This window comes from Ammospiza caudacuta, chromosome 6 (assembly GCF_027887145.1).
Source record: "Ammospiza caudacuta isolate bAmmCau1 chromosome 6, bAmmCau1.pri, whole genome shotgun sequence".
Classification (NCBI taxonomy): Eukaryota; Metazoa; Chordata; class Aves; order Passeriformes; family Passerellidae; genus Ammospiza; species Ammospiza caudacuta.
In genome coordinates, this window is record NC_080598.1 from 12,991,836 (window position 1) to 13,016,080 (window position 24,245).

The window sequence follows — 24,245 nt, forward strand, 5'->3', positions numbered from 1 at the left end:
GCCCTGCCCAGCTCACCTGGAGCGGGGTTTGGAGGTGCCTGTGCCAGCCGGGGCCGCGCAGCTGCCGGGCTCCGCCCTGCAGCGCTCCTCATCCCGGGAGGAAGGCTGGGCTCGCCATCCCAGCGGGACAACCGCATCCCTCAGGGCTGTAATTTCCCGGGTTTATATTTAGCGGAGCAGGGATATAAAAGGGGCGCGGGCCGCCGGAGCCGCGGGGTCCCTCTCCGTGCCCACCATGGACACCTCGTACCCGCGGGAGGAGCGGCCGCGCCCCAAGCGGGGATCGCCCCCCGCCGCCCCCCAGGCGCCCCGCGACCACCTGCTCTGGGCCATCTTCAACACCCTCTACATGAACTTCTGCTGCCTGGGCTTCGTGGCGCTCGCCTTCGCCGTCAAGGTACGGCCCCGGAGCGCTCGGGGCTCGGGAGGGATGGGAGGGATGCCCGAGGAGGCAGCGAGCGCTCGGGAAAACTCCCGGAGGGGCTGGGGAGGGCAGATCCCAGCTCTCCACAGGCGGTGGGGTGGCACCTGCCGCTGGTGAATCCTCCCAGCTCTTCCTGCCACTGATTCCGGAGGCTGGAATAACCACAGCCCCCTGCCCAGCACCCGAGGAGCAGCTGTGTGATCCCAAAAAATGCCATGGGGGCTGTGATTTCATCAGCACCCCCCGGCAGGAGCAGCTCCAGCTGGGCAAAAGTGGGAACAAGCAGGGACTGGAGTCAGAGAGGCTCTGGAGGTAGCAGGAGGGAAAATAGGAGAGAAAATCGCAGTTCCAGCTGGGCTAGACTGGGACAGGAAAATGGGGACAGGCAGGGGCTGGAGCCAGAGAGGCTCTGGATGAAGTAGGGAGGAAAACACAAGTGGGAAAGGATGCAGGGCTGGAGGGGAGCCTGGGATGGATGGATGGATGGATGGATGGATGGATGGATGGATGGATGGATGGATGGATGGATGGATGGATGGATGGATGGATTGTGGGTTGCAAGGGGAACAAAGCCCTGGAGCAGGATGGGGCTGCAGGAAGGGGGTGCAGGAAGGGCTCAGGGAAAGAGCTGCAAGAGAGGGCTGTGGGAAGGGGATTTGGGAAGGGGTGAAGGAAGGGGCTGTGGGAAGGGAGCTTTGGAAAGGGGCTGTGGGAAGGAGCTAAGGGAAGGGGATGAGGGAAGGAGCTGTAGGAAGGGGCTGAGGGAAGGGGGCTTTGGAAAGGGCTGAGGGAAGGGGCTGAGGGAAGGCTCTCTCCTCGGCTGCTGCAGGCTCGGGACAGGAAGGTGTCCGGGGACGTGGAAGCCGCTCGTCACTTCAGCTCCAAGGCGCGGTGCTACAACGCGCTGGCCACGGCGGGCAGCGTGGTGCTGCCCCTGCTGCTCGGGGCCCTCATTGTCACCGGCGTCATCCACCTCTCCAAGCTGGCCCAGGACTCCGTGGGCTTCTTCACCTACCAGCTCAGCGGCAGCGACGACGAGGACCAGTGACCCCGGGTGGTGGCACCTCCTCTGCTCCCAAAAGGCCACCACCCCTGTCTGCCACCCCCCACCCCCCAAACCCCGTTATTTTTGTTTATCCTGTGGGATTTTTTACCTCCTGTTATCCCGTGTGGAGCCCCAGTTTCTGTTGTTGCTATTTAAATCATTAAACGCTTCACACAGCGCGAGTTTCTGCGTGTGGGAAGGGGCAGGGGGGTGCCAAAGGGAAAACATAAATTGGGATTTTTGGCTCTGATGGGGCTCCTGGCAGCCAGGCGACACCATTGTTCCCACAGCCTTTAGGGCCACCTTTGGCCCCAGGACTGAGGAGGGGAGGAAGCAGAGATGCTCCTGGGCCTCGTGGGGGCAGGATGAAGCAAACGGGTGGAGCAAAGGGGTGTCTCCTTCCCAAATGGGTGTCCCCTCCCCACCCCAAACGCAGCTGAGACTTGCAAAGCCATTGCAGCAACGCTGACACCCCCAGCCAGAACAGGGGGGAGTCGGGAAGCGCCGCCAGTGCTCCCTGCTCTCCGTGCCTGGGCTGGAGACAGCTCATTTTGGGATAAGGGACCCCTTTTTTGAGGCTGAACCCCCTTTAGTGCCGACTAGCCCTGGCTCCAGCGGGGCTGCATCCCAGCCCCATCCAAATCCCAACCCCGGTGCAGTGCACAGGGCTGGGGACAGCACGGTCCCTTTGTCGTGCCAAGGGCTGCCGCTAATTAGGGGCTGGCTCTAATTAGGGGCTGGCGGCTCTGATGAGGCTGGAGCAGGACCCGAGTAATTACAGGGCAGCGGGAACGTCCCTGCTCCAGCCCTGAGCATTCCCAGATGCCTCGGGGCACGGAGCAGCCGCGGGGCTTTTTATAAACCGGGCCGAGATTCCTGGGGTTGGCCTGGCCGGGACAGAGCCCTCGGGGCTGGGAACGCCCCCGGCATTCCCTGAATCCCACCCAGGACGGGACACGGAGGATGGAGAGAGGAGGAGGATGTGCAGCCCAGAGCCAGGGGCTGGGAGCACCGAGCCCGCCCTGGGCAGGCACGGGAATTCCTCGGGATTCCTGGGACACCAAACACCGTGTGCCAGAGCAAAGCCACAGCAGTTCTCTGCTCAGGCTGCCCTTGCCACCCTCGGACAGGATAACACTGCAGTTCTCTGGTGTCCAGGCTTCCTGCAGCCCTTCAGACGCCAAGTGAGAAAGGATTTAACTCCAGAAGTGCTTGAAAAGAGAGGAAATAGTGTAGATAAGGGTTTAAAAGCATGTGAGGGATGTTACACACCAAATAACAGGAGTGCAGCTGTGTGCTGCCCACACGGGGTTAAAAGGCTTTCTGCTGCATATTTTGGAGTAGTACTTAGAGCCAAAACATCGTTCATCTGGTGCAACAGCACTGGCTGAGCCTCCACAGCCCTTTGAGCCCACGGAGCAACACATGGGGAAGGCAAGGAGCAGCTGGAGGAGCTGGAGTCAGGAATGGGCTTCGTTACGAACACAAACATGCTGAGAGCAAAAACAGCTCCTGGGTGCTCAGCAAACACCTTTGAAAGGGACATTTTCAGGCTTGGTTTCCTCTCCTGTGCTGAGTAAGAGATGTGTGGAGGGGAGTGGGGGTTCAGACGTGGTGACAGCTCCAGCCATGGTGACAGCTCCAGCCCCTGAGTCCCTCGGGCCACAAGGACAGGTGGCACACAGGGGCAGGCGGCACACAGGGGCAGGCGGCACACAAGGGCAGCCCTGGGGGGGCAAAGGGCTCCTGGCACAGCCTGGCACCCCCTTTCCACCCCCTGTTACCTTTCCCCTGCACCAACATCCCGGATCCGCTGCTCCAGAGGGCAGCACCCGGATCAGGCAGGGCTCAGGGGGTGCTGCTGGGCGACCTCTGGATCCATCCAGGCGCTGTGGGGAAGGAGACACTCTGCCCTGCGACAGAAGAGCTTTGTGTGAGGGATGGGGATGGTTTCTCCCCAGGTTATTTCAGGGAGCAGATGCAGGCAGTGCTGCCGTACCCTCCCACAGGGGAAAGCGCTGTCCCGACTCCAGCACAACTTCCAGGGGAGGGGCTGGAGGGTCCCAGGAGGCTTCAGTCACTGCCATCCTGATCTCCTCGCTGGTGATGGTGACCTCCAGCCTGTTGCCCAAGTAGGAGATGCTGGAGAGTTTCAGCTTGGTGACACCGTCGGGAAAGGCGGGATCGAAGAGGAGGGCAGACCTCGTGATCCTGGAAAGGCAGGAGCAGTCAGGGGGGAACAGCAGGAGCCACAGAGGAGCCCAGCTCGGGGTCAGGGTCAGGGAGCAGCCACCCCTCCAGGCATCACCACCTCACGCACACCAGAGGGGTCTGGGAGGGTCCTCAGAGCATCCAAGGAGCTGCTGGGGCTGTGATTCCCAAGACATTCCTGCGTCCCATCCCAGTTCCACAGCTGGGGCCTGGGTTTTCCAGATTTCATATTTTAGAAACTTAGCCCAATTCCCTGCTCTTGGCTCCAGCAGCAGCTGTGCTGGCAGAGCTTGGGGAATGCCCTGCTCCTCCTGCTCTCAGAGCAGGGAACCCTCACACGCCCACCTCAGCTCCCATTCCCATGGGATGGAGGGCTGGGAGCTCAGCAGGAAATGCAGGCACAGGGAGCTCCCAAGGCTCAGAGACAGAGATGGATGCAGTGCTTGACCTAAGGCCTCAGAGAAGAGACTTGAAGGTTTAGAAAAGAAAAGAGAAACAGACACAAAGTAAGAATTAAGATTTGTAGTTGAAGCAGAAATGCGTTTTAAGCAAGCAGAAAAATGCCTCATGGAAGTGAATAAATATCTAAAGTGAGGTAGTAGAAAATTTTAAAGTCTAGCAGTAGAACTTGTTATAAAGCTGGCAAAAAGTAGAGGATCCAGCAACAAGTGTCTGGAGGGTTGTATGATTGGACAGAAAGAAGCACATTGCATCAGAGTCCCGTAAAATGTAGCAATGATTTCCAGCAGTTTGCTGTCATTGGTAGCAGTGATAACAAATTATTAATTGGGTTATGAACATCCTAGTGAGCTTTGTAGCTAATAAGGAATATATAAGATATGATAAGAAATATATGACAAGAAATATATAAAAGACATTGTAACTAAAATTAAAATGCCTTCTGACGTGCTGGCACTGAATGTCGGTCTCAGCCTTCCATGAGACTGATTTTGCAATAAATAAACCATCTTTTAATTGCCTCATCGGTTGACCCTGTCTGCTCTGTATCCCCAGCAGTGCTCCCTCCCCAGAAACAATGGAACAAACATCCCAGCCCAGCCCTGAGCCCTGGCCAAGCTGCCTGTGTGGGCGTTGGCTTTGGGTGAGGAAAAACAAGGGCCCCTCTTGTCCCCGGCTCAAATCCTGCACTCCAGAGCTCTCCACCAGCAGCTCCAGAGGCTGAGAGGGCTGGAGGGGACTCAGGGGAGGTGTGGGGGCCTGGGGAGCCCCAGCACTGCACAGGATCCGTGTCCTATGCAGGAAAAGGCAGGACTGTGGTTGCACAATGTCACCGTCACCTCTGGAACTTGGCCAGAGCACAAGGCTGTGGCTTGAGCCTGTGCCACCAGGGGCCTGACCCAGCACACACCGGGCACCTGGAGACCTCCCAGCTGGGCCAAAGCCCAGATTTCCAGCTGGGAATATGGGAGCTCACACCCAGCTCCACCAGGGGATGGGGAACGGGTGGCTTTTCCAGCTGGGAATGGGGCAGCTCACACCCAGCTCTGCCAGGGAATGGGGAGGGACTCCCAGCAGCTCTGGCCACACACATGGAGTGAAAATACATGGTTAGGGCTGGAAGTTTTCAGTGGGAATCAAAAGGCTCAATCCAGCCTCAATTAAACCAGGAATAGGCTGAAGAGACAGCGGCTCCAGGGTGGAAACCACCACGGCTCTGAAATTACATGAACAGCTCCATGTTTTTCCGGGATATTTTAAAGCTGAGGCGATGCCTGCCCAGCACTTGGCTCCAGGGAGGCTGCAGGAGGTGTTTCCTCACCACATCCAAACGAGACACGAGGATGCTGCTGCTGAAGCAGTGATGTCCTGGATTGTCAAACAAATTTATTCTATTTGCCACCTGTATGGCAGCTATCTTCTGTTAAGTGGGCAGTTTTCCTTATCTCCTCCATAACTATTCGGAGGAGACATCTGCTGATAACAGCTACTGAATGTCACTGCATGGCTGATAAGAACTACAGCATCCCATTGTGAGATGTGAGCCCAGAGGGGAGAGACAAGCATTCCTACTGGAGATATAATCTGGAGATTCTGGAACACCAGCACGGCTTCTCCACTGGATTTCCCAGAGGAACAGCAGCTGCCTCTGCTTCCACTGGCTCTTCAGAGGAAGACTACACCTTTCTACAGGATCCCTGCTCCAGCAGAACCACCCCTGACACTGCAGGAGGGCTGCAGCCACAATTCCAATGGGACAGCCGCCAACACCCTGACCCACAGGGTGTCAGGTTGGGTTCTGACTCTGTCAGCGTTGTTTTAGTTTATTGCATTGCTTGTTTTATCTTTTTATTTTCTTCCCCCTTAAAGAACTGTTATTTCCTGCTCATACATTTTTTGCCTGAGAGCCCCTTAATTTAAAATTTATAGCAATTCGGAGGGGTGGGGAGGGTTTACATTCTGCATTTCAGGGGAGGCTCCTGCCTTCCTTAGCAAACACCTGTCTTTCCAAACCAAGACAGACTGCTACCAACCCACAGGGTGTCAGGTTGTATTCTGACTCTGTCAGTGTTGTTTTAGTTTATTGCATTGGTTGTTTCATACTTTTATTTTCTTCCCTATTAAAGAACTGTATTTCCTACTCGTGTATTTTTTTGCCTGAGAGCCCCTTAATTTAAAATTTATAGCAATTTGGAGGGAGAGGCTTTACATTTTCCATTTTCTGCCTTCCTTGGCAGGCACCTGTCTTTCCAAACCAAGACAAAAGAACAGGCTTAGGGAATGGAATTTTGCTTCCCAAATGTGACCTGTCATGAGCTCTTACCTGGGAACAGGTAGGAGCTCCAGCCAAACAGGGACATTTTAAGGGACAAGTGATTGCTTGGGAGTTAAAAGTGACACAACAGGTCTCACCTGAACCCCGTGAAGCCGAAGAGGATGACCTGCAGGAATCCACCCATCCCTGTCAGGAAGTTCACAGCTCCCGACCCATCCGCGTTCTCCACCCAGACCTGACCAGCAGGAGAAAGAGGTGATGCAGGAGTTGGGTTGGGATGCCACCTGCCTGGGAGCAGGAGGGACCTGCAGCTCCTCCACTCACCTTGAAAGGCTCTGTGATGTTGCTGAAGCACTTTTCCAGCTGGCTCCAGGCTCTCTGTGGCTCCTTCAGCTCCAGCCAGCCCACGGCAAACATGCTCTGCCGGAGGGGCACGGTGACAGCGTGGTGGAGCAGCACCACCTCCCACCCCTCCATCCAGAGAGAGCATTTCCAGGGCACATCCCAGCTCGGCACTGTGCCCTGGATGGAGCCCCCGCTCCCAGGGGAGAGTGCCAGGCCGGGCTCTGCCCTCTCCTCACCCAGGTCATGGCTGGCCCGGCTGGGTCCGTGACGGGCTCGTACATCTCCAGGTCGTTCCTCCGCACCTCGGCACTCATGGGGTGCATCAGTGGGAACCCCAGCAGGACCACATCTGCCTGCTTCACCGGCTCACCTGGGGACAGGGCTGCTCAGACACCTCCCAAATTTCCTAAATTTTTGAGCCCACTAATGAGAAGCAATCCAGTGAGGCAGGAAAGCCTCCCCTAGCCCAGTTTGTTGCACTGCAGCAACAGCAGGGACTCTTCTTCTGCCATTCCCAATGGAATTCTGATCCTTCCAGGATTAAAAGTGTGATCCATGGGCTGAGCCACCTCCATGGGCTGCTGCCCCCTGCCTCCCCGCTCACCTGGGCTGTAGCCATCGTACTCAGGGTGGTATTTCCTCTCCTCATCAAAGGGCACTTTGATTTTCCTGGCACGGTCCTCCCACTCCTCTGGCGCTGGGAGCAGCAGGTCCCGAGCCAAGACAGTGGCAAAATTTAAGCTGGAAAGAAGGAGGAGCAAGGTTTTAATGTCAGGGATGGGTGCTGGTGAGAGGAGAGAGGGGACTGAAGGAGCTGCGAGTGAAAGCTGCTGTGAAAGAACAAGGGGCAGGGATTGAGCCAGGGATAACAGATCCTATCATGGAGCTGGGAGCTCCTTTCCCTGGCTGTGGGTGTCTCCAGCTGGCCAACAGCACAGACACCCCAGGAATGCCCAGGGAGAAGCCCTGCTGTGGATGGAGATCCCTCCCAGCCCCACATGGGCACCGAACAGGTCAGAGGAGCCAGGGGAGCTCCCACTCTCCCTGTGACTGCAGAGGGGAGTGAGGGGAGGGAGGAAGGATCCCCTTGGGACCCCCCTGCTCCCACCCCTACAGAGTGCCAGGGGGAAGAGCAGAGAGCCAGGCCAGGCTCCCAGGTGGGATCCCAAGCATTACCTGCGCCGGGCCACGGCGTTGGTGTAAGCAGAGTTATCCACCTGGCTGTGGTACTCGTCTGGGGGCATGACACCTGCAGGGACAGCAGGGGACACCTGGCACCCCAGCACACCCTGGGCTGCTCTGGGCCCCTCCTCGGGGACACAGTGGGGAAGGGGACCCTGCTGCCCAAATGGATCCCAGCGGGATGCTCAGTGAGGAACACGCACGGTGCTCTGTGGGAAATGGAAAGATAGAAACTTCCACAGATGCAGGAAGGTTTAATTTGCAGCCTTGGAAGGAGCTTGGATTGATGTAAAAATAAAGCATGCAGACATTAAGCAGAAAAATCAACTTGTGCTTCTATAGTTATAAGTAAGAATAAGCCTTAAGTAAGAAACTATTGATAAGATGGTGAAGGGTATATAAAGTAAGAGTGTAATTGTATAGAATAAGCTATGAGTTTAGATGTTACAATAGAGGTGTGTGTGTGTGTGTACATAAAATAACAGCCTGTTGGTTAAAAGTATCGACACTGCAGTAACAGTAAGCAAAGGTGACAGGTTAGAAAAGCAAAACATACTCTGTAGCAACAGTCCATTGGATAAGAGAGTTATATATCATCTTGTAAAGTTATACATTGTCTTGTAAAGTTATACATTGTCTTGTAACAAAGAACTTTTGACTATCTTGAGCTATGGCTGACTGCTTGCTGTCTCAAAATCTCACAGCCTCTGAGACTGATGTCTATTTAAACAATAAATTGTCTTTAGTCCTTAAAACTGATTTTAGTCCTGTTCCTTTAATGAATGCAGTGACAGTGCTGAAGCAGGAACAACCCGGGGTGCAGCTCTGGCTGGTGCATGTGGGCACCTCATCCTCAGGGCAGCCTGGAGGGCACCTCCAAGCCATGGAACCCCAGGGTGGTTTGGGTTGTCTTAAAGCTCATCCAGTTCCATGGGCAGGGACACCTTCCACTAGACCAGGTGGCTCCAGACCTCTGCTTTCCACCCCATTGCCATGGCAGATGTACCTCTGATGTGGTAGAGCTGCTCCTCCTCACTCCACACCATCCTGCTGCACCAGTACTGAGCCACGGCTTCCACCAGCTCCCAGCCCCCGTCCTCCTGGAACAGCTTCAGGTCCTGGGGAAAGACAGGGGAATAAGGGAGAGACTCCACCAGACCCAAAGCCAGCAGGAGGATGGAGAGGAGCTCTGAGGAGATGGAGGGAGCAGGAGGAAAGACTGGCCTGGTTTGAGCCAACAGCGTGCTGAGACGCCCACAGGAGCAAGGGCAGAGCAGGCAGGGCTGCAGGAGGGAGCCTGGGGAGCAGAGAGAGCAGAATTCCTCAGGGAAGGGACAGTGACAGTGTCCAGGTGTCCTGCCACCGGGCCATCAGGTGGAGCACCGTCCCTTTACCTGCGTAGTGCAGTAATACTGCTCGAAGGCCATCAGGACATCCCCGCTGATGTGGATTTCCTGCGCTCCGTAGATCTCCTCAGGACACACCTCCCGGCCCGTGGCTGCACTCTCCCACGGGAACTTCGCGCCCTGCCAGAGAAGGCATCAATGAGCACATAGCCCTGCGCTGCGCCCGCTGAAACAGCCCGGGACTGCCCTGGGGACAGGGGCTGGTGCCACCCCAGCCAAGGACTCCCCTGGGGACAGGGACAGGTGCCACCCCGCCCGGTGTCCCCTGGGGACAGGAGTTGGTGCCACCCCCGCCCGGTGTCCCCTGGGCACAGGGGCAGGTGCCACCCCGCCCGGTGTCCCCTGGGGACAGGAGTTGGTGCCACCCCCGCCCGGTGTCCCCTGGGGACAGGAGTTGGTGCCACCCCGCCCGGTGTCCCCTGGGGACAGGAGTTGGTGCCACCCCCGCCCGGTGTCCCCTGGGCACAGGGGCAGGTCCCACCCCGCCTGGTGTCCCCTGGGGACAGGGGCAGGTGCCACCCCGCCCGGTGTCCCCTGGGGACAGGGGCAGGTGCCACCCCGCCCGGTGTCCCCGTCGCACCTCGTAGCCCTGCTCCCGCGCGTTGCGCCTGGCGCCCTCCAGCGTGCGGATGCGGTAGTGCAGGATGGCGCGGGCAGCCCCGGGATGCAGCAGCAGGATATTCGGGAACATCCAGGTGTCCTGCGGGGCCGCCGGCGGCATTGGCTGGGGGGAGGCATCCGAATGCTCCCGCCAGCTCCGCCCTTCAAGCACACCCTCATCCCGATGGAAGGATGGAGTCTCCTCCATCGCAGTCGCCGTGCCAAGCCCCCAGGTGAGCACGGCCCCCCTCACCTGGTCCCAGAAGACGTGTCCCCAGTAGTCCTCGCCGCGGGTGCCGTTGGACAAGCCGCCGGGGCTGATGCCGTGGAAGGGCACTCCGGGGCTGTCCCGGGGCGGGAGGGCGCTCAGCAGGTAGTAGAGGCAGCCGTGGAGCGCCTGGCGCAGGGCCGGGGGCCCGTCCAGCTCCACGGAGCTGCCGCGGCGCAGCGCGGCCCAGGCGTGGATGTGGGAGCGGAGCAGGGAGCCCGCGGCCGCCAGAGACAGCCCCGCGCTGTAGCTGCGCTTCGCCTCCTCCTCGCTGCCGGCCACCGCCGTCAGGAACTGCCAGCAGCGCTCCCGCTCCTCCCCGCCCAGCGTCAGCCACTGCGGGATGGGGGTCCACAGCATGTGCACGGTGGGACGGGGGCCCCCCTCCACCTCCGGAACCAGCGTCTGCCCGTAGATGTAGCTGTGGGAGACGGGAAGCGATTGGGGAAAGTGTTTTTTCTCAGTGTCTCCCATCTAACCCTGCCCTCTGGCAGTGGGAAGCCATCACAAACGGCCTCTGGAACCAGGAAAGCTGTTCTAGAGGTCACATCCTACAAATCTCCTGTTTCCCCCAGCCTCACTTCTTTGGAATCACATCTAGCCCCTGTCACATTCACCGCCCTCACACATCAGAGTGAGGGATAATTCTGGAGTTTCAAGTAATAAAAATGTTTCTATGCTTCATTTCAGGGTCTTTTAAATACACTTACCAGGATGAAGCAGGTGTGAGAAGCCTCCACACCTCTCACAATTCCAATCCCACACTCCTCACCATCCCAGCCCTACACCCCTCACCATTCTGCCCCCATGCCCCTCACCATTCCAGCCTCACCGTTCCCCTCACCATTCCAACCCCACAATTCCAGCCCCAAACCCCTCACCATTCCAGTCCCACACCCCTCACCCTTCCAGCCCCACTCCAGCCTTACACCTGCAGTTTATTCTCCGGGGAGAGCAGGGCACTGCACCACAGCCCACAGAAGGTGAGCTCAGGGCAGGAACCCCAATCCCCACACTCACTGCGCTCCCTGGAAGTCTGGGCCTGAGCTCAAGTGCAGGTCCTGGCTCTGTGGCACGAACAGGCTCTGGAGCTGGACAGTGATGGGATGTGTGGAGCCATCCAAGCGCCGGATGGTGACACTGGAGGCCATCAGGTGCACCAGGGAGTGGTGGGCGTACAGCTGCTGCGTGGCCGTGTAGCCAGGGCACTGAATGGTGTGGCTGAAGGTCCCTGCAAGCACAGCCAGAGCCACCAGCCTTTGGAAACACTTGGATCCTGCCCTATCTATTGGTTCCGACTGGCCAAGGAATTGCTTTTCCCGGGATCAGACCCAGTTGTGGACTGGACAGCGGGCTCGGCCAAGCTGCTGAGGGATGGTCTGTGCCATCAAACATGATTAAAGAGCGTGTGCCGAGCCTGGCCCCAGCAGGGATAGAGCTACAGCCTGAAAATCACTTATCCCACACAAAAGGGGGATTTTCCGCTCGTTCCAGAGGAGCAGCGCCCCGAGGCAAACGGAGAACGGGAGAAGGAAGGTGTGACTGAGCACAGGAGGCAGCAGAAGCAGAGAGAATGGAGCCCTGCAGAGCCCCGGGGAGGTGCCGGCTCCCCGCTCACCTGTCCAGGTGTCGAGGGCGAAGCTCTGGGCGGCTCCGGGCGCTGCCATGCGCAGCCCCAGCGGGCTGGGGACATCGGCGCGGTGCGTGTCCCCCGCGGCGCCGCTGTACACGCCGGCGGCGTGCAGGATGTCCCGGAACACGCGGGTGCCCAGCAGGGCGTTGGTCACCGTGGGCAGCAGCCGCGGGTCCCCGGGCAGGGCCGTGGCCGTGAACACGCCGGGGTCGCCCTCGCCATCGGCCATCGCCCACCTGCGGAGCCGCAGGGATGGGATGAGGGTTGAGGGGACAAAGCCAGCTTCCTGTCACCCCCCCCGCCTGCCACCAGCGATCTCTGCTCCTTTTAGTGTCCCCTCTGGTCACCTCCAGCTGTTTTCCCCCATCCCAGCTACCTCCCAGCCCTGGGGTGCATCCCCTCCTCTCCCTCACCCCATCTCTAGCTGTCCCATAATCCCGACGGATGAAGGACGAAGCTCACGGGCTTCATCACTTCTCAGCCTCCTCCCTCCTCCTCTTCTGATGCTGGGAGGGGGTTGCACCAGTTTCTCCCAACACACACAGACACCTTCCCCATCTGGCCTCCTCTTCCTCCCGGTGCTGTTCCGTGACACTGAAAAGTTCCTGATACTTCCCCCTCTGTCATCTATCTCACTGCACCCCTCTGTTCCCTTCACTCCTGCATCTCCAGCTCAGTCTCCTGGGGCAGGACCTTTCAGTCCCACTGATTTATACATAAAACTATATAAATAATGTAATGTACAAACATATGAATAATTACAGACTAAAGATATGTACAGATACAGACGTGCACAAGCAGCCCTGACAAAAGGCAGCTGCAGCTGGCTCCTGGCAATGCCGGGCACAGGAAAAACACAGGAATGACAAAACGAGGCTGGGAGAGACTCCGAGCAGAGCTGACAATCCAGCCGGGGTGACACAGAGGCAAGGAGGGCGCCCAGCCCCCAAATCCTCCCCGACAGCAGCCGGATGCAGGAACGCCCAAGCTCAGCTCGGTTTCCTCACCGAGGCTGAGCTGGGAGGGAAATCCTGCCTTCGGGAAAGGGATAAATCCCGGCCCAGCCCAAGCCCCAGGGTGCGGGAGGGAGGAGGTGGCTCTTGCCTTCTGTCCCGAGGCCGGGCTGAGCCCGTGCGGGCGGAGAGACGCCGCTCCAGGCAAGGACGGAAGTTGCCCAACCGAGAAAGAAGGAAGGAAATCACTTTTTTCCCCCCCGTCTCCTTAAAAAGAAATAGTTGGAAAAATGATCCTGGGCACGCAGGTGTTTGTCCAGCTGAGCTGAGTGCCCGGGAGGGAGCGCGGCACTCCTGGGGCTGCCCTGTGCCGGAGGAGGAGGAACTGAAAGGGGAAAACCGAGTCGGATGAGCTGAGATCCCAACGCCGGTGGCAGAGAGCCGGGTTAGCAGCACACCCCACTGACCTCCCGTGGCCCCAGCCATGCTCTGACCCTTTCCCGTTTCCAGGGAGGACAAAAATTCCATCTGGACTTTGGCTTTGGCATGATTTCCCAGCCCCTTCCAGCTGGTGCCATGCTCGTGGGTCAGGGATCCAGGGCTGGAGCTGCAGCCAAGTGCCACTGGCTGCTCTGAGCAGCCTCAGGGGCTCACCGGGATCCAGCACTTGGCATAACACATCTGTCCTGTGCTGAAAATCCATGGAAAAGCCCCCTGGAGCCTGGCTGGGTCAGTCCTGCAGCTGCCAATGCCCCAGGGATCCAGGGCTGGGATCCCAAGCCTGAGCAGTAACACTTGCTCCCAGCTCTACTCCTTTGCTATTCCAGGGTCTAATCCCAGCTGGGCCCCAGCAGGATTCATCTCCCCTTTGGCTGGTTCCTCGCAACCAGCATAGGCTGAGTCCATGGCAAGGGCAGGAATATCCATCCCCTGGGCATCCATAGGGGTTCTGGGGCTCTGGAAGCGCCCTCCAGCAGCCACCAGCACTCAGGGACAAGCAGTTCCTTCCCCAGCTGATCCCAGTGGCATGCACCCCACTTCCTTCCCTTTATCAGAGGAATTTGGAAATAGCCCTTTCCAGTGAGCCCTTTCTCACTGAATGGTGCTTTGAGTGTTTCAAAGTTTATAAAAGCCCACAGAAAAGGATGTACAAGAAGAGAGTTCTGTTCCAAAGGAAGAATTTTGCTCTAAGGGTAAAGGCTCCTCCAAGAGGAGGTCTCTGCTCCCCTGCAGAGTCTCTCAGTGTCCCCCTGTGCTGGCTGGGGATTGTTTTTGTCTCAGAGTCCTGGGCAGTGCTAATGGGAAAAAAATCCAAAAACAATTAAGGGTAGAAGCAGAGATCAACTTGGGCAAACCTGACTGTGTCAGGCTGTCCCTCCCTGTGCCCTGGAGCTGTGCCAAGGAGTGGCAGGGGGTGGTGGCAGCAGTGACAGTGACAAGCTGGGCAGCTGCAGAGCAAGGAGGAGCAGCGGGATCGCCCTGAGAGCGCCATGAGGGGTTTCCAGAGGGGCTCCCAGCTCCTGGCAGCCGCACTCCGGATCAGCCGGGCCCCCCGGGCACAGATCCGCTCCCACCCCCCCGAGCACCCCATCTCTCCTGGTGTGAGTATCCTGGGGGGCTGAAAACGTGGGAACAGCCCACATGGAGGGGCCCAAACCCTCTGTGTCAGGGCCAAATTGTTTGGGAAGGGGTGGAAGCAAAAGGGGAGGGGGAGGAAAAGAAGGAATGAGCCCTCAGGTTCCAGCCCACACCCCCACAGTGTCCATGCCCTGCTCCCCACCAGCTCCTGCTTCTGTTTGGCTTTGTCCTTTCAGCCCCTTTTTTAACCTTTGAGGTTTGGGGGTCCCCCAATCGTCTCATTCTAAGCTGGAGCCTGCTTTGTTCACTCCTGGTCACATTTCACAGCAGACCCCAGGGAGAGGGTATTCTCATGGGGGCACTGGCTCTGTGCCAGGCCTAAACCATGACAGAGCCCAAGGTCCTTCTGACAGCCCCCCTGTGGGGACAGTCCCCCCAAAACCAGACCCTCCAGGCTGGGTGAAACAAGCTGGGAAAAAGGAGCTTTCCACCAAAATCCTGCCTGGTTCCCCCATCACCTCTTTATTCGGGGTTTTCCCTCTGCTGCCTTTCCAAGGTCTTCAAGCAAGGAGCTGCAGAAGCCTGGAGAGGCTTTTTCTAGGCAAATAAATCAAAGGAAGGTGCCCGTGTGGGATGTTAATGCTGTCCTGGTTGCACTAGGGAAATGAGGGGCTGCTGCTGGCTGCAATTCCCATCCCAAAGTCACCTGAAAGTCAGGAACACTGCAGGCCCTGGCCGCCGCCTCAAGGTCACACCCTGCTCCAGTGTCCCAGAGGAACAAACCTGGAGAGCACCAGCCCCATCCAGAGCCAGTGGGAACAGCTCTGCTCCCCACAGCTCCCTCCACAGTCCCAGGGCAGGTGCCAAGGGCTGGGAAGAGCACAGGGAAGCCAGCTGGGGGTGGTGTTGGATTGCAGCAGCGCAGCCATTTCAGGAGCCCTGTGAGCCGTGGCACAGCCATGCCACTGATTCCTGCTCCTTGTCCCCCTCAGGAACAAGCTGTGGCCTTCAGCCTGACGTTCTTGTCCTTCCTGGTGCCCACAGCCTGGGTCCTGAGCAACATCTACAACTACAGGAGCAGGCCTGAGTGAGGAATGGCAGGAGCAACCTGATCCCTGCTGAAAGCATCCCCAGGGAAGAGGCCTTGGGACAGAGCCTTGCAGGGATGGAACCCCCTGAACCTGCTCATTAAAATCCACCTTTGCATCCAACAAGGGCTCACTGGGTTTGCTCCATCCTGTAGGGAAGTAACCAGAGCTGTGCCCGCTGTCCTGATGGCAGCACTCCCTCAAGGGCTGCCAGCAGGTCCCCATGGGAAGGCACACTCCCTCTGGAGCCTCTAACACCTGCAGCACTGTGTGCACCAAGTCACTCTCCCAGCACAAGCAAGGAAACCATTCCAAGGCAAATTCCTAGCAGGAAAACTTCCCAAAGGCTGGAAGTGACATTAAAAGGGTGCCACAGGTTGGGGGCTGCATGCCGGCCCACTCCCTGCCCTGCAGGAGGGGCCTCTCCACCCACCACATCCCAAATTACCTGTGCCAGGGAAGCAGCCAGCACGTGGAAGGTTTGGGCAGCGAGGGGCACTTCCAGGTGACTTGGAAAAGCCTCTGGAGCTGTCACAGTTCCACAGATCTGACCCTCATTCCCAGGAGCTGCTCAGAGCTTCACAGCCAGGAGAGCGCAGCCACAGCATGGGAGCTGTTGGAATGCTCCTGGGAGAAGTTGGTACTGCTTCCCACAGTGACATTCTGGGTTTTGGATGCTGATCTCAAGCAGCAGCAGCCCCACAACTCAGTGACTCCAGTGGTTTCCTTTATTCCCTAAAGTGTAGCAACAGCCCTGGGAATGAGGATGAGATCTGACATGGCACTGGGAAGGAGACTGTGCTCCTTAAAGCCTCCTCCTGTCCTCAGCTATGAAATAAAGGGAGTATTTTCCTGATTGGAACACCTACTTCTTCCACATGCTCTCCTGAAGTCAGTAAAAGTGGCACCAGGAGTAAGCCTTGGAAGACAGGATGCAGCAGGAATTGGGCAAATCAAACCAAGTGGCTGGGCAGGGAAGAGGCAGGCACTGGGCACTGAAAAACCCCATCCAAGGGGGAATTTCAGCCAGAAGGGCCTGGAGAGCAGCAGGAGGAAGGTGAGCAGGGACAGACTCCAGCAATTCCATTTTGTCCTGTTTTCCAAACTTTGTCTCCCTTGTGTGAGGCATCTCTGCACCATGCTCCCTTCTTTCTCTTGCTGGATTTACACCCTCAGCCAAAGCAGGAAAAGCACAGAAATTCCAGCAGTGCCATTTGCTAATGACACCAGAGAACCAAACTGGTGAGGAAAGCTCCTGAATCCCAGGAGTGGCAAGGCCTGACCACAGAAACAGGTTTTTAAAGGCAACATCAGCAGCTGAGCTGCCAGGGATGGAGATGACACAGAATTCCCAAAAAGGGAAGGCAGAGACGTTTATTCCGGCAATGCCGCTGCACCTCACCTGAGCACAAAGCGTTGGTGAAAGACACCCACCCCTCATGTATGGACACACCCACTAACCAGGAATCCCGGGAAAACCCTTGGATGAGCAAACACTCCCTCTGCTGCAGATGAGGAGGGGCGGAGGGAAGCAGGGCCAGGGGAGGAAGAGGATTTGGGGAAGATGATTTGGGGAATGCTGCTTCAGGCTGCTGCAGGGGCAGGGGGAGAGGGCAGCAGGACAGGCTGTGTCCCCTAAGGCCAAGACCCCTTGGATCCTGCACTAGGATCCCACCCTCCCGCAGCAGCTGGAGGCAGGAGGGATCAGGAGTGATCCACGCCCCCTGAGCCACTCCTGCCAGCAGAGGGAAAGCTTGGCTCGAGCACCAAAGGGTCACACAGCAAAAGGCCACATCCTCCTGCTCACTGCATCCCAGGCTGCTCCTGCTCTGCCCACCCACCCCTCCAAGTACAGTCAGTGCTCTGAGTGCTGCTGGCCTCAGGAGCAGCAGGAATCTCTCCTCTATGTCAGGATGTCGTGGGCTTGGTGCTCCACCAGCATCTCCATGCTCCGCACGTCCGTGCACCAGAACTCCAGGCGATCCTTCATCCCCTTGATCTGCAAGGCAAGGCCACAGGGACAGAGTGCCTCAGCTCCTGGGAAGGCTCACAGGCTCCTTCTCACACCTGAGAGCTCAAACCATCCCTCAGAGCCCCACACACTGAGAAAGGGAGATGCCCCACTCCTGGAAGAGTTCCAGGCCAGGCTGGATGTGGCTGGAACAACCTGGTCTAGTGGAAGGTGTCCCTGCCCATGGATGGGCTTTAAGGTCCCTCCCAACCCAAACCATCCTGGGATTCTGGGATTAACAGCTTCTACCAGCACATCAGCAGGGGTTAAACTGAAATGCACCACAGGAATTGTCTGCAGTGGAATTTCAGGCACTTATTTTGGGTTTGAAGGTAAAGACACCCTGCACAGTCTCCTTAAGTGTTACAAGGATGAACTTGAGAAGCTCAACAGCTCCATTATATCCTGGACTTCTCTCTTCCCAAAAGGAATGTGCCTCCTACATCCCTGAAACTCCCAGAGGTTGTTTCATGCATTCAGGAATGAGGCCTGGGTCCTTCTGGAACACACAGCCATGGCTTCTGTGTTCCATAGTGTTTGTGTGGCTTTCACAAGGGAGGTGCCAGCCCTGTCCTGTCCCACCCCCTGGAAGGTTTCTGGGTGAAACACCCCGGGGGCAAAGCCAAGCCCCCAGGGAGGCTCATTCCCAAGCCATGACTCACCCCAGGTGACCTCACCCAGCCCAGCTGGAGCTGGTGGCCATTACCTGCTGCAGGTCCAGCACCCGTGGCTGCACCCATGTCATGTGCACCCTCTTGTCCACTTCATCGATGCTGCCCTTCACCAGCCCCACTGAGAGCGCCTTCATCACCAGCAGCTCCACCTGGCAACACAGATAATCCTGGGAAATGACCCAGACCACCCCATTCTCCCCCTGAGATGAATAAAACTTGACATCTTCACATGAGATCCCCTCAGAATCCAGGGCAGCAGCTCTCACAGCTGTCCCCTTCCAGGGGACAGAACTGCCTCGAGACTCAGTACCTTGGCAATGACGAGCTCTTATCCCTAGAACTTTTCCCTAAAACTGCATTTTAGGGTGGTTTTTTTTTTAGTTCTTTTCCCCCTAAAAAACTAGAGTTATTTTCTTTTCTCTGAAATCCAAGGAAGAAAAAGGCATTTGGAAAAAGCCAAAAGAACCCAACTGTCCCCAAGCAGCAGGTGGGAGCTGGTCTCTTATCCCAGGGAGCAAGTGACAGGACAAAAGGAAATTGCACCAGGGGAGGTTCAGGTTGAACATCAGGAAGAATTTCTCCATGGGAAGGGCTGCCAGGCATTAGAAGGGCTGCCCAGGTAGGTGGTGGAGTCCCCCTCCCTGAAGGTGCCCAAGGAATGACTGGATGTGGCACTCAGTGCTCCGGGCACAGGTTGGGCCCGATGACCTCAGAGCTTTTTTCCAGCACAAATGATTCTGGGATTCTGTGTGGTTCATGTCTATCCAGGCACTGTCAGAGCTCCAGAACCTGGACATGACCAAGGGTGTCCAACCCCAAACTCACCTCGTTGACGGTGACTTTGGCACTCTTGGCAATCTCCTCGAAGGTGAGCTGGCGGTGGTTGGCCGGGCGGGTGAAAGTCATCTGGATCCAGGGAAAAAATAATAAAAAACAATCCCCACAGGGTTTTAGGGATTCCCACAGCTCACAGAGCCTCCCCCAAACTGCCCTGCCCAGTCTCACTCTGCACTGGAAACTGCATTTCTCATGTTTAATCAAAATAAGTCAAACAAGAACGTTTTACACTGGCATGGTGACAACAGAGCCTTCCAGTGACAGGAAGGGACTGGTCCAGGCTATCCATCAGGGAAAGGACCCTCAGTCCTTGGGAAACAAAGATGTTGAAATCTGTTCTAAAAGCCTTTTTTTATCCTGGAACATACTGCAGACACCATCCCTGAAGGATTGCTCTCCCCTTCCTCCATACCACAGAATGAGCACCTTCCACTATCCCAGGCTGCTCCAAGCCCTGTCCAACCTGGTCTTGGACACTTCCAGGGATGGGGCAGCCACAGCTTCTCTGGGCAATCTGTGCCAAGGCCTCAGCACCGCCACAGGGAAGAATTTCTTCCCAATATCCCACCTAACCTTCTGTCAGAGAAGCCATTCCCCCTTGTCCTGGCACTCCACACAAGAGTCCCCCTGGAGTTAGGGACAAGCAGCCCAGCACAAGGCGTTTTCCCTCATGGCACCTGCTTGTGGCTCCATCTACAGGCCAAATCCTCACTTCCTGTATCCAGGAGTTCCTGTGGGTGGGTGACCAGACACACTGAGCACATCCCAACTCACCTCCATGAGACACAACAGCTGGATCTTCTGCAGCAGGAGAGCTTCGTTGGCAGCCAGGTCGGGCTGTGAGGGGAGAAAAGACAACAAATCAGGTCAGGATTACGTTTTCTCCCCATCCTGGGGCAGAACAGCTTTACATACAGGAATAAATCCCTGGCAGGGTTCATTTAAGGGGAAGGAGGCCACCACAACCGACCCACTAGCCAGGAACGGTTCCAGAAAACAATCCAAGCGCCAGTGAACTCACAAATCCACTGCTATGCCAGTGATTCCTGCTGTAGCCAGTGCAGGTAACATCCAACATCACTATTTCCCCCCACACTTCCCAGAACAGGAGGGAAACCCATTGTTTTCCACTGGAAGCAGTCCAGAGGGAAGCCAAAACAAAATTAATGATGTGTATCGAGATGGAATAACCACTCCTAGGCTCCGACCAGAACTGTACCAGTGCTCCAGAGCCAGGAATGAGGTAAAGCTGATTAAGAAAAAGCCCACAGACTCCAAGAGTCAGGTGGAACTCCCAAGCCTGGGCCTTGAGCAGCCCCAGAGCCCTCACCTGCTGCCCCCAGGCCGACTTGAGGGCCTGGAAGGTCTCCACGTTGCCGCTGTTGAAGGCGAAGAGGGTGTCAATGAGCCACTGCCGGTCTGTGCTGCGCAGGGACTCCAGCACAGGGTGCATCAGCTGCAGGGACAGGCAGGGGGCTGTCAGCAGGGGAACCCCACCTCCTGGGGCTCCAGGGATGAAGGGATGTGGCAGCACTCACCAGCTCCCCAAAGTTGTAGACGCCTTCTCCCAGCAGCCCGGCCAGCCCCAGGGTGAAGGCTCTCTCCTGCTGCTCTGATACTGGGAAAAAAAAAAACAAAACATAAAATAATTTGGATGAAAAAATACCCAAACCAAAACCATTACAGATAAAAAAATACCCTAACCAAAAATAATTGGGATAGGAAAAAAATATAAAGCCAAAAATAATTTGGATAAAGGACCACTTAAAGCTCCATTGAGCCCTCCCTCACCTACACTAGCATTAAACTATTCCCAGCTTTCATCTTCCTCCACACCATCTGAAATTCAGGAGCCTGCAGCAACCACAGCACAAAAGGGCTGCTTTTCTGAATCCAGACTGAAGATTTTTGGAAATTGGAACAAACTTGTCCTTCTGGAAGGAGCATTCCCCCTTTTCCTGCAGCGCAACTCAGGAGCAGCTCCTCAGGGGTCACTCCTCAGTCCAGCCACACCTCGGATCCAGCACAGCACAGCCAAACGACACAGAGGGAAAACCTCAGCCAGGGCACTTATCTGGGCTGGGGGCATGAGGCAGAGCGTGGAAGGTGGGATTTCCCCTGGGGAGGAGTTACCTGGCAGGTCCTTGACCTCGATGCAGCCCAGGAAGCGCAGCGCATCCTTGTAATAGGCGGCATGGTTGCCCACGGTCTGGTAGTACTTGCTGGAGAGGTCATAGAAGCGGCTGTGCACGGATGTCACCCCAGGGAGGGTGTTCAGCATCTCCTCCACCTCCTCAATGGTCTCCTGGGAAGGACAAGACCTGCCTCTTACAGCTCTGAGGATGGCAGCCTTCCTGAGGAATCCATGGTGACATCCCGGGCAAAGCCACCATGGCTCCCACTCCCTTCCCTGTGGGGGTGCTGAGGCCCTGGCACAGGGTGCCCAGAGAAGCTGAGGCTGATCCAGCCCTGGAAGTGTCCAAGGCCAGGGTGGAGCAACCTGGGATAGTGGAAGGAGTCCCTGTCCATGACTGGGTGATCTTCAAGATCCTTTCCAACCCAAACCCATCCCTCAGCACTTGCTCTAAGAGAACCAAAGCTGCCTCATGTTGCTATGACATTTTCTGAAAAATTTCTTTGCCAGGATTTTCCTCCTGAGAGGCTGAAAAGCCTCAGAGGAAAAGAAAAACAATAATTATCTGCTGCTGTGGAATGCAGCATCTTTGATTAGTCCATGTTGGTTGTTTCTAATTAATGGCCAATCACAGTCAGCTGGCTCAGACTCTCTGAAAGTCACGAGCTTTTGTTATTCATCCTTTTCTATGCCTTTCAAGCCTTCTGATGAAATTCTTTCTTCTATTCTTTTAGTATAGTTCCAATATATAATTTTCTTTTAATATAAAATATATAATGAAATAATAAATTAGCCTTCTGAAACATGGAGTCAAGATTCTTGTCTCTTCCCTTGTCCTAGGACCCCTGCAAAGACAATCACAGCCCTGCCTGAAAAACACCATTTTGGGTTTAAAAGACGGTTTTAAAACCAGCCAAGGATGACAAACCCCACGTGCTTCACTCAGGCAACAACACTGCAGGTCGCTGTGAGCAGCTCGCACATCCTGGTGAGCTCAAAAGCCCCTCAGGGCTGGCAGCTAGGATAACCAAGGAATGTCACAGCACTCCAAAACGCCCCTTATCCCAGGCCACCCCTCACCTTGGTGACCTGCAGGTCCCCGATGTTGAGCTTGAGGGCCCCGATGGCTGTTTTGCACAGGATCACGGCCTCGTCGCTGCTCTTCACCTGCAGGGACACAGGGACCTGTTCAGTGTCACCTGCAGCCAGGTGTGCTCAGCTCCAGGGGCTGGGTAAACGTCACTTGTGACCATATTCCTGCATTCAAATCCCTGTGGAAAGGTGCTGCTCTCCAGCACAGGTGACACACGTGCCAGTGACTCCTGGCCTGAGGAGGAACTCAGCAGGAACAACTTCCAACATACCTTTTCCCGGGTCTTCTCCAGAAAAGTCAGGGCCACATTGGGATCTGGAGTAGAGGGAAAAACAGATTTAAACGAGCAGCTCTCATACAGATAAACCTCACCTACCAGACCACCTTTGACAGGATTCCTAATGCTGGAATATGGGTTTTCCATGGTGTACCCTCAGCCTGCAGCAGCTGCTGGCAGGTAAGCTGGGCTTTTCCCCACCATCCCCCTCTCCAGGGCAGCTCTGGACTTCCGACTCCAGCAATCAACAACAACCTAAGCTTGCTAAGCCAGCACTTTCCCTCCCCAGCGCAGCAGAAGCACAACAACTTCCCATCCAAGACTGACCCATCCCTGGCCGCCTTCCAGAGGTCACAACAGGACAGGGAAGAGGGGAGGACACTCACCTGTCATCTGCCGGACCACGTGCAGGATAATCTCCACCAGGGACAGGGGGTTCACCCTGCAGGGAGCAGCTCAGAGTCAGCACCCCTCCAAGTGGCCCCCAAGCCCCCCAGGTGACCCCCAAGCCCCCCCAGGTGGCCCTCAGTAACTCACCTGTGCTCAAACTCACTGATGAAGTTCTCATAGAGCTGCAGGGACAAAGACAGGGACACTCAGGGCAACGGACACCTCAGTTCAGGGCTTCTCACCATATTTCCTCTCTATTCCAGCTCATTTGAACATTCCTGGAAAGTGCTGGACAGGGCTCTGAGCCAGCTGGGCAAGTGGAAGGTGTCCCTTCCAGGAAAGGTCGAACATGATGATCCTCAAGGTCTCTTCCAACCCACACCACTGAAATCCCTCAATCCCATGATTTTTCCGGAAAGTCGGGCAACCCATACAGAAATTCCAGCACTATTCAGAACTCAGAACTACTCATTTTAGCTTATCCTCATAGGCTTCTTCCAGAGAACACCCATCCTGCACTTGCAAAGCTCTTGCTAAAATATGTAGCGAAAAAAAAACTCTCCGCAACTCCCAAAAATAAAAATTTTAGTTAAGTGAGGTAAAGAACCACTTTGAAGTTTCTGAACCTGAGACATTTAACTTCAGTAGAGTTTCCACACAGCCACCAGTGCAAACACCCCAGGAGCTGAACCCACCCAGGTCAATAACTCTCCGAGAGAATTAGGGAAGAGAGAAGCCGCAGGCTGAGTTTTTCCCGGTACAAAGAGATAGGAAAAGTCTGCTCACCTTGATGAGCCCATCTCCCTGGGCGAAGCAGGGGTCCTGCACGAAGTCCAGCACCTGCAGAGTGAGCTGGTGCCATAGCCTGGGGACACAAACAGCGCCGTGAGCCCAGCGCCGCCGAACCGTACCCCATCCCGGGCCGTGCCGAGCCGGGACTGGCGAGGGCGCGGACCGGGGGTGAGCCGGGGGCTGGGGCAGGGGCAAACCCCGCCGGAGTCACCCCCCGGGCGGGCGGCTAAAGGGACGCGGGCCCAGCCCGGCCCCTCGGCCGAAGGGAGGAGGGCAGCGGGACCCGGGACGGGCGATCCCCCCGCACCCCGTCCCCGCTCACTTCTTGTTGTAGAGCTCCTCGAGGCGGTGCCACACGGCGGCCTGGCCCGGCCCCGCGCTCTGGCTCTGCTGCAGGAAGCCCGGCACGTCCTTCATGGCGGCGGCAGCGGCGGCGGGGCCCGGACGGAGCCGGGGCCGGGGCCGGGTCGGGGCCGGACGGGAGCGGAGCGAGGAGGCCGCGCCGTCCCCGCGGTGCGCACTCACTTCCGGCCGCGCGGGGCCCGCCGGGTACCGTAACGCCCCGCGCCC

General features: G+C 56.8%; 3 protein-coding genes and 1 long non-coding RNA gene across 4 annotated transcripts; 2 read left to right on the forward strand and 2 right to left on the reverse strand.

Annotated features, from left to right (window-relative positions):
- Positions 1-139: 139 nt before the first annotated feature.
- On the forward strand, positions 140-1,605 carry LOC131558983 (interferon-induced transmembrane protein 5-like). Its single transcript, XM_058807149.1, has 2 exons — positions 140-397; positions 1,254-1,605. The coding sequence occupies exons 1-2, from the start codon at positions 236-238 to the stop codon at positions 1,470-1,472; spliced, it is 381 nt and encodes a 126-aa protein (XP_058663132.1). The 5' UTR covers positions 140-235; the 3' UTR covers positions 1,473-1,605.
- Positions 1,606-2,755: 1,150 nt separating this feature from the next.
- On the reverse strand, positions 2,756-12,077 carry PGGHG (protein-glucosylgalactosylhydroxylysine glucosidase). Its single transcript, XM_058807598.1, has 13 exons — positions 11,834-12,077; positions 11,236-11,446; positions 10,201-10,636; positions 9,928-10,047; positions 9,336-9,467; positions 8,948-9,059; positions 7,936-8,008; positions 7,364-7,500; positions 6,996-7,129; positions 6,739-6,834; positions 6,552-6,649; positions 3,469-3,680; positions 2,756-3,382 (listed from the first exon to the last, which is right to left on the reverse strand). The coding sequence occupies exons 1-13, from the start codon at positions 12,075-12,077 to the stop codon at positions 3,318-3,320; spliced, it is 2,070 nt and encodes a 689-aa protein (XP_058663581.1). The 3' UTR covers positions 2,756-3,317.
- A 2,132-nt stretch (positions 12,078-14,209) lies between these two features.
- Positions 14,210-15,593, forward strand: LOC131559543 (uncharacterized). The gene is made up of 2 exons (XR_009274895.1): positions 14,210-14,402; positions 15,372-15,593. It is a non-coding gene; the product is annotated as an uncharacterized LOC131559543 (long non-coding RNA).
- Positions 15,594-16,837: 1,244 nt separating this feature from the next.
- On the reverse strand, positions 16,838-24,192 carry PSMD13 (proteasome 26S subunit, non-ATPase 13). Its single transcript, XM_058806836.1, has 13 exons — positions 23,998-24,192; positions 23,670-23,748; positions 23,031-23,065; positions 22,880-22,935; positions 22,488-22,531; positions 22,204-22,290; positions 21,123-21,294; positions 20,528-20,607; positions 20,320-20,445; positions 19,764-19,826; positions 18,978-19,058; positions 18,185-18,301; positions 16,838-17,466 (listed from the first exon to the last, which is right to left on the reverse strand). Exons 1-13 carry the CDS (start codon positions 24,090-24,092, stop codon positions 17,371-17,373), a joined length of 1,131 nt encoding a protein of 376 aa, XP_058662819.1. The 5' UTR covers positions 24,093-24,192; the 3' UTR covers positions 16,838-17,370.
- Positions 24,193-24,245: the final 53 nt, after the last annotated feature.